This window comes from Rousettus aegyptiacus, unplaced genomic scaffold (assembly GCF_014176215.1).
Source record: "Rousettus aegyptiacus isolate mRouAeg1 unplaced genomic scaffold, mRouAeg1.p scaffold_m13_p_10, whole genome shotgun sequence".
NCBI classification, from domain to species: domain Eukaryota; kingdom Metazoa; phylum Chordata; class Mammalia; order Chiroptera; family Pteropodidae; genus Rousettus; species Rousettus aegyptiacus.
The window spans coordinates 2,613,060-2,625,214 of NW_023416285.1; the positions used below are offsets into that span (position 1 = coordinate 2,613,060).

General features: G+C 60.2%; 1 protein-coding gene across 6 annotated transcripts in view; it reads right to left on the minus strand.

Moving 5' to 3' along the window:
- Nucleotides 1-1,431: 1,431 nt before the first annotated feature.
- TBC1D14 (TBC1 domain family member 14) overlaps nucleotides 1,432-12,155 on the minus strand; it is a 74,211-nt gene continuing 63,487 nt past the window's right edge. For all 6 annotated transcript variants that reach the window (XM_016161232.2, XM_016161231.2, XM_016161230.2 and 3 more), the window contains 3 exons: nucleotides 10,409-10,518; nucleotides 5,736-5,994; nucleotides 1,432-4,062 (listed from right to left, as the gene is read on the minus strand). In XM_016161232.2, coding sequence (XP_016016718.2) covers nucleotides 3,997-4,062; nucleotides 5,736-5,994; nucleotides 10,409-10,518 — 435 coding nt within the window. In that variant the 3' untranslated portion in view covers nucleotides 1,432-3,996. The remainder of the gene's footprint in view (nucleotides 4,063-5,735; nucleotides 5,995-10,408; nucleotides 10,519-12,155) is intronic.

Here is a 12,155-nt window from a genome sequence, read left to right on the forward strand (position 1 = left end):
GGGGACCTCTTCTGGCTCTAAGACTTCCCTCTGCTGGTCCGCCTCGTCCCTTGGTCCCCCCACACCGGCGCGGCATCTGGTTCCCTCTCCTGCCTTCATGGCAGGCTCCACACTTCAGGTGGCAGTTTTGAACCTGCAGCCCCCTGTTTTGCTTAGGACATTCACCGACATTCGCTTAGGACATGCCCCCTCTGCCCGTGCGTCTGGCCCCAGGAGCTGGCCGTGGGGGAGCAGGGCCACCTTCCCAGCAGCGTGGTGTCCTGCACACAGGAGGTGCTCAGGTGAGTGAGTGAATGACTTGGAGTCAGGCCAGCTAGAGGCAGAAGGCTTCCGATGGCCCCGAAGCAAGTGTTCCCTGGGGACGGGCATCTGTCAAGGCTCGGGAGCCACAGGCCTGAGTGTGAACCCCGACACCACCACTAACTAGCTGTGGAAGCCCAAGCAGACCACTTCCCTGAGTCTTGAAACCACAACCGTGACAGCAGCCGTGGAGATCAGCGAGGTCACTCACAGGGCACTCGACCCAGGGCTGGCGTGGGCGGAGCAGCCAGAGATCCCTCAGCAAACGCGATGCGATCGCCGTCAACCACGACCACCCTCGTCTGTGACTCACCTCACGGCCCGTGGAACATGGAGGAAAATGACATGGCCTAGAGAAGCGAAGCCGTCGCGCAGATGCCCCCTGAGCTCCTCCATCCCCGGGGGGGGCGGGGATGGGCAGGGAGGCAGCTAGCACAGCACAGGGTGGAGAGGGGCTCCGCGCAGGTCCGGCACAGGCCCCTGGGGGCCCAGGGAGACACGGGGAGGGGCGACATGGCAGGGGTGGCGTCGTGGAGGACGAGTGGAGAGAGCGCGGCCTGGGGCTCCCGCCCGACCGCTGGGACTGGGCGCGCTCCTCCCCTCCCGCCCTCGCCCTCGTCCTGAGCTGGCGCGTCCTGTGCTGGCGTGGCGGGCACCGCCGAGCACAGGAGCGCTCCGTCTGCCTGGCCGAGGCGACCTTGAGGCCTGCTCCCAGCTCCCAGCTCCAGACGGGAACGGAGGTGCGCACTGGCCCCGGGAGGAGCCCAGGGTCCCACCGATGACCTGTGCCCGGCTGACCAGGCCCCGAGCGGGTTCCTCAGGGCCAGCACAGGGGATGCCGACGACCCGCCTGGATGGGGCCGCAGGGTGCAGGTGGGCGTGAGGGACCTGGGGGGCGGGGCTGAGGCCAAGCCTGAGAGGAGCAGCAAGTTCGGGGCTCCCCTCCAGCTTGGGGCACACCAAAGCCTCGAATCCCTTGACCAAATTACCGTAACTACACCACCTTCTTGATGTAGCTGATCCTAACGAGGGAATTTTAAAACACTGAAATAGCGCAATGCTCAAAAATCGAATTTTTGCCACAGTTTAGGGTGAGAACTTCAACTTTAAATCAAACCGCAGTGAATCAAGTTAACAATTTTACATGACTTTTATTTAACAAAACCACATATTTACAATTCAAAAAGCCCTAATTTGATACACTTAATAAAATTAAAGGTTGACTGTACAAGCAATTAAAACATGATGTGTAGCAAGTGTTATCAGGAGTTTTCTACCAGCGAACTATGTAAAATAGTCGAAACTGAGCGGTTAAAAAGTACCTTTTAAAGTGAGCCTTGTTTCTAGATGAGATTTCGAGGACTGGTGGGGACGCAGCCTTCGACCCTGAAGCGCCAGCTGCACGAAGGTCCCAAACCCGAAGTCTGAGATGCGGCAAATCGGTGGCCGGGGAAGTGGACAGGGCGAGCTCCGGGGGGCGCAGCCTTTCGACATGCTTCCAGTTTCCTAAAGCGGCATCTGGCAGAAGAGCGGGGCCCTGTGCCCCTCCGCGGCCCTCCATGGGAGGCGGCCGCGTGGCCCCGGGCGGGGGCTCAGAACTTCCGGCCTGCGAAGTGGACACAGCAAACCAGCAAGGCCTCCCGGGGTCCCCGAACAGGTCATGGACACCTCTTCAGAACCAGAGATTTGGTCAGTGCTCCAGACTGGCATGAGATCCTATTTAAAAGTTAACACGCGAATGGTGCTACCCAGAGAGGTTCACGTCAAACTCGGACAACGGATGCTGAGGGCTGGGTTGAGAATGCGCGTGCCCTTCCGGCGGGAACCGCGCACCGCCCAGGCTGCCGCGCGCGCTGTCGCAACTCAAGGAACATCTTTATGTACAGTAAGAAAATATATACATCTTTCGGGAACAGAAAGCCCACGTCAGGGAGCAACCTGGGCACACTCGCCAGCCCGCCCCCCAGGCCGGCTCCGTCCAGCCCACGTTCAGCATCGTGGCGTCGGGCGCTGCGTCTGGCAGGCTGTGGAGACCTCAGTGACCACGGAACGGCTCCCCTCCCAGGTCGGGCGAGTCCGCCTGTGAAGGCTGGGGCGGAAAGCGGTACCCATGATGCTCTGTGACCTCCCTGGAGAATCCCGTGAGGGAGGTCAGGGAACAAAGGTGGTCTCAGGAAGAACCACGCGGAATGGAGAGGCAGAGCACCTGCAGGGCTGAGGCCACGGCAGGCGCTGGCCCCAGCCCAGGCCTCCTGGTTGCATCCTATGCTCAGAGCTGAGGGTGCTTGCAACATCGGAAGCAAGACGGACCCTGGAGCTCCCCAGCGGCGGGAAGGATGGCCGAGAAGGGCCAGAGGGCGCCAGCCACACTGCTGCAGGCACCACGCGCTGGGAGTGACCTGCGCCCTCCAACCTGGACTGCCCGGCGAGCACTCCCGGGGACCAGCTCCCAGCGGATGACCACGTGGGAAGCCATTTCCATACAGATCTGCCTGCCCTTTGGACCACGCTGCAAAAATCATTCATTTCTTTGAGTCTGGATAACCAAAGTTCTTAACACAAAGTTCTCAAAATTAGTCACGGGCAAGCTAGAGCAATCAAGGCGTTCATGACCTTGGGGAAACCACCGAAAACCTAACACGGGAAAAGGCTGATGGACTGGACACGCTGAGAGCTTGGACAAGACCATCCTGCTGTCGGAGGTGTGGGCTGCTCCTCTACCCTTAGGACAGTCCACCGTTAAGCCACATGGGCGAGGAGGGAAATGCTGGCACTCGGGGCTGACCCTGTGTTCCAGTGACAAAGGGCAGAGGAGCCCTCTGTCAGCACGAGGGGGCAGACTCCCCCCCCACTAGGCTGTCCCTGGCCTGCCCAGAGACAAGCCGGGGGCCAGGAGACAGGTCTTAACGCCCCCTTTCCCCCCACTCTGACTTAATGGGGGGCTGTCTGCATCTCTTCCATCGGCTTTCAGACCGTCTGCCCCCACGGGCCTTCCCTGCAAACAGTTCTTCCTGCCTCAACTTCCCACCACCGCTCAGCGGGTGCAGGGGGCAGTCTGGGGGAGCGAGGGTCCCCACCGGACCCTTGGCGCCCATCTTCGGCCCTGTGCTGCCATGTGCAAAGGCAACATGGTAAGCGGTCAAGCCGAGGTCAGGCCGTGTCCCTGTGCAGCCATGGGCACCTGCCACGATGACCCCACGAGACTCATTCGCCTCTGGCGCATCTTTGGCAGGTGGGCTTTCCACTTCTGGGAAGGGTATCGCGGCCTCTAAATCAGCAGTCTCTACTACAACAGGTGACTATGAGCCCGAGCAGCTCTCAGGTCTCCCGAGGAACTTCTCACGCACCTGGGCTAAGAAAGACTGTAACGTCCCTTCCAGTAGTTGACATGAAGGCATTATGATTTAATTAACTTTTTGCTGGAAGGAGGGGAGGGAGCCAGCCACTGCCGTGTTCAAACCATGCGGAGCTCGCGGCGGCCGGCCACGGCTGACGCTGGGCCACCGTCCCACTGGGCTGCTTAAGGCTAAGCCTCGGTTTGGTTCTTTACAAGTTTTGTCTGTTTGTTTTAAGGCCAACTCCAGTGTTCGGGAGCAGAGAGGAAAAGAGCCCCTGTTCGCAGATGCCGGGTGTCCCCCTGAAAGGGCGCAGGTGCTCTGGGCCCCGTCGCAGTGCCGAGCGCGTCCGCTGGCCGCCTCAGTGCCTGGGAGGCGGGCTTCCTTTCTCCGTCTCACGGCTGTCCTTCTGCAGCGCGGCCAGCACCTGGGGTCACAGGGGAGACATCCGTGGGCGCCCCGCGGCACGCTGCCCGCCCTCCACACCTCATCCGCACTCACCGTCCACGCGGGCTGACGCCACACAGCCAGCCCCACCGGCCACGCGCCAACATCCAGACAGGGCCGCGGGGCTCCCCCCCACACCCAGCCCCCACGCTGGGCCGCGACCGAGGCCGGGCCCCGGGCCCCTCCGCCCGCAACTCCCGCGCCAGCTCTCCCCGGCTCCCTGAGCTTCCCCGGCGGGCTCGGCTGCCTCGCCTGCTCTCGCGGCCCCTGCTCGGCGCTGTCACCGTCTGATGAGCACTCCACTGTGACTGCTTCATGACAGCGGTGACGACGACCACGGCTGCACCTGCTGGACACCTGCCCCGGGCCCAGCGGAGCACCCGCTCCACATGCAGCGGCCGTCTAACCCGCACGACACGTGGGGTGGGGGCGGGGGACGCCCCATCGTAGGGCCCGAGCGTCACGTGCTCACAGAAGTGACGTGCTCCAGGTTAAGCAGCCCACACGACTCCACGAAACCAGATTTGTCCTATTCCAAACCCCGGGAACCTCTGTGGCCCCTGTGCTCAGCTACTGGGGTCCAGGCCCAACGCCCCTTTAACTGGATCACAAATTACCACGCGTAAAGCAGAAACATTTTATGTAAGTTTCCGACAGGCTGCACAGAGGACGAGCAGTGGGCAGGTCCCCCCGCCATATCTAAGTAAGCGAGGCTGCCCACCAAATGGCCGTTCACCTGTTTCATAAAGCTCCCCGGGGTCCTAACCTCAAGCACGGCACCTAAGAGCAGAGTGCACGGCCCACAGCTCCCAAGATGCTTCACGCTCTGCACCCAGCATGGGACTAACCCCTGTCACTCTACCGCCCTCAGAGAATGTCTGTCACTAACCTCTGACCCAGTTGCAATCAATAATTTTTACCTGCTTCCTCAAACGTAAGAAGCAGAATGTCAGCTCTGGGAGATGGGGCGGGGGTGGGGGGAATAAGTGTGTGTGCACGTGCGTGTGTGTGCGCGTGTGCGTGTACGTGCGTGTGCGTGTGCGTGTGTGTGCACGTGCGTGTGTGTGTGCGTGTGCGTGTGCGGCACGGGGGCGGGGGGAGCCGCGGGCCGGGGGAGCAGGTCCGTGCCCGTGACCGCAGAGGTTGGAAAGACTGACAGTCACACATCCCGGGGGTGCCGACCTCCCCCCTCCTCTGCTGAGGGGTGCCTTCCAGCCCCCTGGGCTCCTTCGCTTCCCAGTGAGCCGAGGACCAGCCCACCCACCCACGGGCGCCGGGAGGGGGAGGCGCAGCGGCCCGCTCGGCGTCGGTTCCCTGTGCTTCCTGTCTCGGGCCGTCTTTAAAAGGGGGTAGGCTCCGTTTACCAGATACTAATGTGGAGACGGCACTGCGATGGCACTAAAGTCCTGACCTCCCGGTGCCACTGCACGATGGCACGTTATCACCCAGCCCCTCCACCTGACGGACCCCAGGAGCGGATGGCTGCCCGAGCCCCCTGCAGCAGAGCCGAGCCAGGAGCCAGGCGTCCTCACCTCCAGCCCACCGACGACTCTGGAGGGGGCTGTCTCCTCAGGGGACCCTCTGAGCAAGCTGCTTCCTACATTACGCCCAAGCCACGTGTCCACGTCTCAGGGACTGGGGGGATCCGCTCACCTGGGCCCACTTCTTGTTCCGACTCTGCATCTGAATTGTCGCTATACAAGCAAAGAACTCCTCGGCAGGCAGGTGGTCGGGCAGCCTGGTGAGCAGCTGGGCCATGTGGATGAAGTCCATCTTGGTCAGGATGTCCTCGAACAGCTTCAGGACGCCCAGCGCCGTGCGGAACAGAAACTCCTCCCCGTCGCGACAGAATACGTCCCAGATGCGACAGGCCAGGTCGAGGGGCAAGGACTTGCTGTATAAGGTAAAGATCCTGGGAGAAAAGGTTGTGTTTCTCAGACTCTGGATGGTACCAAGAAAGAGCTGTGGACCCAGGTGGACCCATTACAGAGGCTCACGTCACGCTCTCCCACCCCTGGACGCACACGTGGGGGCCCGTGAGCGCCGCGCCTGCGTCCACGCTGAAGGCCAGCTCAAGTTTCACGAAACAGCACTACTGGCTTCCACACGGAACCGCAAACACCGCCTGGCGCAAACGACTGACACCGACCACGTCCACACACAACGAACATTCACCAAGCGCCTGCTCCGTGCTTGCTCTGCGGCAGGCGCTGGGCGTGAGGTGAGAAGGCAGACAGAGCTCAGAGTCTGGGGCGGGCAGAAGCAGCCAGCGGGAGCTGCAGGACTCTGGGGCGTCCAGAGCACTCTTCCCCCAGCAGGGGTCAGCAAAGGAACAAAGTAAATTTTTCCAGATAAATTTGACTGTGGACTGAAATGCAAACCGTGAGACCGAACAGTGAAACACACTCCCTTAAACAGTTTTGATATTCACAGTGCAAACTACCAAACACACAGTTCTGAGTGTCATCCGGCTTGCGCATTTCTAGCCTGGAACGTGCCCGTCACACAGCGAGGCGAGTCCAGGCTGAGACGGCAGGCAAACTGGTGAACCCGCCCTCCCCACCCAGCTCCTGCCCCGTCCGCCCGCACCCGCGGCACCCAGCACGGCACCTGGCGGTCTCTGCTGAGGACTCCATGAGGACAGACCCCCAGGCCGCGTCCGATGACAGACCACGGCGGTTCTCGTGACCTCGTCGGAACCACTACTCACAGAAGCGGCGATTCTCAACCGCAGGGGGATGGGCCCCCATCCTTCCTGGGAAATCACCCTTCCAGGTTCTCGCACTTCCTTAGTGCCCACGCCAGCTCGAGACACGTGGGGCCCCCGGAGGCGCTGACTGTAGGGCCGCCTAGGTCAGGAGGCAACGTCGTCACGCCTCCGACAGGGGGCCCGCTCCCCTGGAACAGATCCCGGGACTGCAGCATGCTGGCGGGTGCGCACACGGGCCGCACGGCCACAGGGGCTCCAGGGTGCGACTCGGTTCAGACCCCCCGGCAGGGCCTGGAGGGGCACTCACGCGCTCGGCTCCGCACGCCAACCACACGCCGACCACGACAGGGCGACGTGCGTGGCCTGCCGCGCCCGTGGTGAAGCGCTGGGGGACTCGAGGGCGGCACGGCAGCCGGCCACGCGCAGGCAGCTCGGAGGCGGGTCCGGCTGCCCAGGGTGTACACGTGGCTTGTGGGGAGGGGACATGGCGCGGCAGGAAAAGGAGACGGGCCTGGGCCGCTCGCTGCAGTGTGCTGGGACTGCGTGAGGGGCCGCGGTGGCCCCTCCTGGGCTAAGACACACAGCGACGAGTGTCCCCGGAGCGTCAGCGTCTCGGTCCGAGCAAGCTGGGCCTGCCCCGCGCTTCCTCCCGGGGCCACCCTGTTTCTGACCTGAGCCTTCACCCGTTAGCACCCAAGCGAGAGCCACGACTGCTGCGGGAGACACGTGCAGACGGGGTCGAGTCACGAACGCACGGTTTTCTGCGCTTGATTCAACTTATATATTTACTAAAGACCAACTGTGTGCCTACCCTGCAGTGGGATTGTAAATGTGGATGACGTCTGTTCTCCTAGATTTTTATTCGAAGCAGTCGAGCATTTCCCCAAGAATAAGCCGACGCCTGCGGAGGCCTCATCGAGGCACGGTGGGCAGCATTCCCGAGGCCTCAGGATGCGTCACCTCACGAAGGTCCCGGCAGTGGAACCTGCGAACCCCCTGGAGCCCCCTTTCTGCTGAGATGCCCTGTGCTCGGCTTCACCCGTCACTGTGAACAAGTCTGACCTGCGTTACAGTCCCCGGGGGCGTTGCCGCACCCTAGCTCTGGAGCCAGAGCCAGGGGCCGCCTCGCAGTCATGCGCCTTGTGACGAAGCCCCTCAGGGAGAAATCGTGGGCAGGGTGCCAGGTCTGGAGCGGGGCGTGACCGCGGACACCGGCTCCCTTCAGCGGCCATCTGACCCTGGGCGCCGCCCTCTGCCTCTCTGAGCCTCAGTTTTCTCATCTGTGAAATGCAGGTCACATGTGACTGCAGCGGAGCCAGCAAACACAGGGCCCTGGGCCTCCCTCCCGCAAACCGGATCATAACCACCCCCGAGTAGACAGAGCCGTGACCCAGTCGACCAACCCGAGCGGAGCATCACAGAGAGAACAGAACAGGACAGGACAGGACACTTCAGGAACTGTCTCGTGAAACTTGTTTCAGTCACATGTACCTGTCACGCTTCTGCACACACGGCGCATGCAGGGCCGCGACACGAAGCTGGTTTCCTTTTGCAGGACGGGGTGAAATGCGCCCAGAAGACGCCATTCCATGACAGTGCTCCCGACGTCGTTTGTGACCTGGACCCCTAAAATTCTAACTTTGGGCTATAAAATAGATGAGGGAGCCGCTGACGACCCTGGTCCTGTCTGACCCTCTCCTAGCACCCTGTCCCCTTGCTCACACGCTCCAGGCCCGGGGACCCCCCAGGTCAGGGCTCACAGTCAAATGAGCTGCGCGGGTGCCAACGGGGGTGCGGGGCCGACGCGCGAGCCGAGCGTGCAGGGCGTGCAGAACGCGTGGTCTGCCCCGTGGAGGTGCCCTCGGAGGCAGCACCCCCCGCCCCCGGCATAGCCAGGCAGGCTGGTTGGCGTCCCTGCCGGGCCGCTTCATGGCCTGCCGTTTGCTACCCCCTGGTGGCAGTAGGACCTGCGGCTTCAGCCACAAGTTCCAACCTCCAAACCCTCGTTGCCAGCAGGAGCTGGGCGGCATCGGTACAGCCTCGGGGTGTAGGGAGGACGCAGCGGACATGAGAACCCAAAGGCCAAGGGCGCAGGTGAGCCGGTCTGAAGGACGGAGCCCTGTTTCAGGTGCTAATCGGACTTTACCTTCTAGAAGCAAGCTTTCTGCCTTCTGATGGTGAGCCCCGCCCGCAAGAAAAAAGGAAAAAAAATGAAGCCATCTGTGTTCCCAGCAAGTTCAGATTTACAGTGTGAGTTAGTGCTGAAGCCCAGTCGGGCCTTTTTGATCAAGCGACTGCTCCCTTACTTCCGCAGAGGCACTCGTGTAAGTCGGGGGGCTGGGGGTGGTCACCTTACAATGCCCTGCAAGGTTCATCGTTGAGGCCGACAGATGGGAAATTGGGGTCCGAGAAGTTAGCGGCCTTCAGCGAGGCCACAGGCGAGTAGCGGGGGCCCGTGGCGCGTGGGGCTACCGGATCCGGAACTGGGCCTGCCCCCCACAGCCGACGGGGACGCCGCTCGCTCCATGCCACACTCTGCGGCCAGCCTTCTCGCCTGGGCCCCAAACCAGCGTTTTCTACGGGGCCACCCACTCTCCCCTCAGGAGACCACGTCCACCTCTGTGTGAAGCTGTGCCTGGTCCACTGCTCCCCCCCGGAACTCTCTGGAACCTGTCTGTCCACCTCCCGAAGATGTCCCACAGGCACCTCAAAATCACCGGTCCAAAGCCGGAGCCATTAACGTCCTGCCAACTCTGCCTCCGTGTTTCTGATCTCACCGGGGTACCAGCAACCCCCCGCCAGCAGGGCCCTGGGGAGCAGATGACAACTCTCTGCCTTTTTGGCACAAAACACTCATGGGGACCGCCGGCTCTCCTCTCTCAAGTGTCTCCCCACTCCCTCCCCTCCACCCAGCCCTGCAGCCCCAGCTCAAATCCTGGCCTTTTTTCCTTAATTTGTTTCCACCTCTGGGCTCCCCTGCCTCCCGAGCGACCTAAACTCACTTCCGGCTATACTCTGCCTCCATCCTCACCCCCAGCAAAAGCCTGTGGCCCCTGTCGCCCCGCCCAAGCTCTCGGCCTGGCATCCAGGACCCTCCAGGACGTGGCCTCCCAACCTCTGCCTGCCGCCGCTCACGTCTGGCCTTGGCTCGGGCTCCGACACCGCCTCTATGCACTCTGACCCCAAGGCCTGGCCCCAGGGCCTCCGTCCACCCTCGGCCCTCTGCTTCAGAGACAGCACTGCTCACGCTGTGCCGCCGTCCGTGGACGCGCCTGTCAGCCTCGACAAGAGCTCCGGACAGGCGAGTGCCGTGCCTGGCTCGCCCCCTGCCTCCGGATCCGGGCCGGGCCGGGCACTGCCCTGCCGCTCAGGGACACTGGCGCGTGGCCAGGTGGATGGCGTATGACCACGGGCGGGCCCGGGACGCCAGTCCTCCCCTGAGGGGAATTCAGAAGGGCCAGCTAAAGGTCACGCAGTAATAAAAAAGAACTAACGGGCTGGTAGATGACCCTCAAGCGCAGGGCAGGCGGCTGGGGAGCAGGCCGGGTGCATGCTGCACCCCGCAGGGCACAGCTGTGAGGACCAGGAGATGTGGGGGCGGGGAGATGAGTCTTACCAATCGATCAGGTAGATGTCTGGAGTTAAGTTATTTTTCTTAAAATGGGCAAATAATTTTGGCAAATTTTCTTCAAAGAATACCTCGAATGCAGCAAAATAAGTCAACATCTGGGGAGAGAATGTGAAATACATTAATAAACTGATTATCAGCACAAATTTTCAGTCTACAAAACAAGTCACTATGCTCCTATCTCTACGGTCTGATGATGCTCTCACGTGACCGCTAACATGTCTGGACCGGTGACTCCGTGACTTGCCACACAGCACGCGGGCGCCACACACGCACCCACCTCCCCGCGCCCCGCCTCCCCGCACCCTGCCTCCCCGCGCTCCGCCCCCGCGCTAGTGGGATGCTCGCGGGCAGGGGACAGCTCTCCGATATTGCCTGGCCTTCTCGGTCCTGCTCGGGTCCAGAGACAGGGCGGTCCCATGAACCAGAGGTTCCCGATGGGGAAGGGCCAGGGCATGACTCTGCCTCTGGAGGGACACATTTTGGAGAATCACAGCTGGAGGGAGGTGCCACTGGCTTCCCAGGGATGCCGTAGACAGCTTCCCATGCCTGGGACAGCCCCCCAGAGCACCGGGCCCCAGATGCCAGCAGCTCCTGCTGAAAACCGTGCTGAAAACGAGGGTCTCGTTCACATCGAGATTCTATGATTTTTCCTTAAAAATTAGGCTAAAATTCTTACAAATTTTATCACATTTCCAAAGAGGAATCTGGGGTCTTATCTACAGAATTAGATGTCTAAGACGTAAACCATTTTATGACACATAAAAAGTTTTTCCTGACCATGAAAGTACTATCTGCGAATGCTCAGAAGTACAGCAATGAATGAAGGCCTTCCGTAAGCGCTACAACTGTGGCATGCTTCCTTTTACTGGTAAATATGGTCCCTATTATGGCACAAGTTCGGTGTTACGTACTTTTGAAAAAATCAGCATTTTATCTTAGTTTTCTACAGTACAGTTTTTTGCAAATATCAGTATCCCTGCATAGATGACCAGATTTTAGTTAATTGTTTTGTATTTCCTTAAGCCTCATTTTAAAATATTTTCATCTTCCCAATGAAAAATTTCAAATTATTATTAAATAATTACACAAAATTGTGCGATAACCACCTTTGTGCATATGCTTTGCCCATACTTGTAACTTTCTTAGAATCTGTTCTTACAAGCAGAATTACATACCAAGTCCAATTACTGCTGTTGACTCTTAATATCGAATTTCTTACAAAAGGATTCTGCCAATTTATACTTCCCCTAATAGCCACTAGTTTAGCAGCGGTTTTTAATTTTTTTTTTTTTTAAATGTATGTACTGCCTGAGCAAGAAATACTCAGGAGTCCTTAAGATATTAAGGAGGCAATACTCCCTAGCTGATTTAACTATCAGATTTCTTTGGTCTTGAAGTACTCAAGATGATTATCCGCAAACTATTAGCAACTCGAGACAACGTTCATTAAGCAGCTGATGGATTTGTTAACTTGGAGTTCTTCCTTGGGCTACGGACCGGGCTCAGGAAGCAGAAGGGGCAGGTCTTGGCTCTTCCACTTCCTGGCCGAGTGCCGAGCCCCTTCTGGGCCTCGCTGAGCAGAGGCCCCACCTCTGGGGCACAAGAGGGGCCTCTCGGGTGACTTCAGCCACCTCTGGGCACCGTGCTGGCAGGAAGACGGGACTGACGGATGGAACCCCTCCACGGACCTGCACCCAACGCGCTGCCGCCTTTGTCAAATACGGGAGCGCCT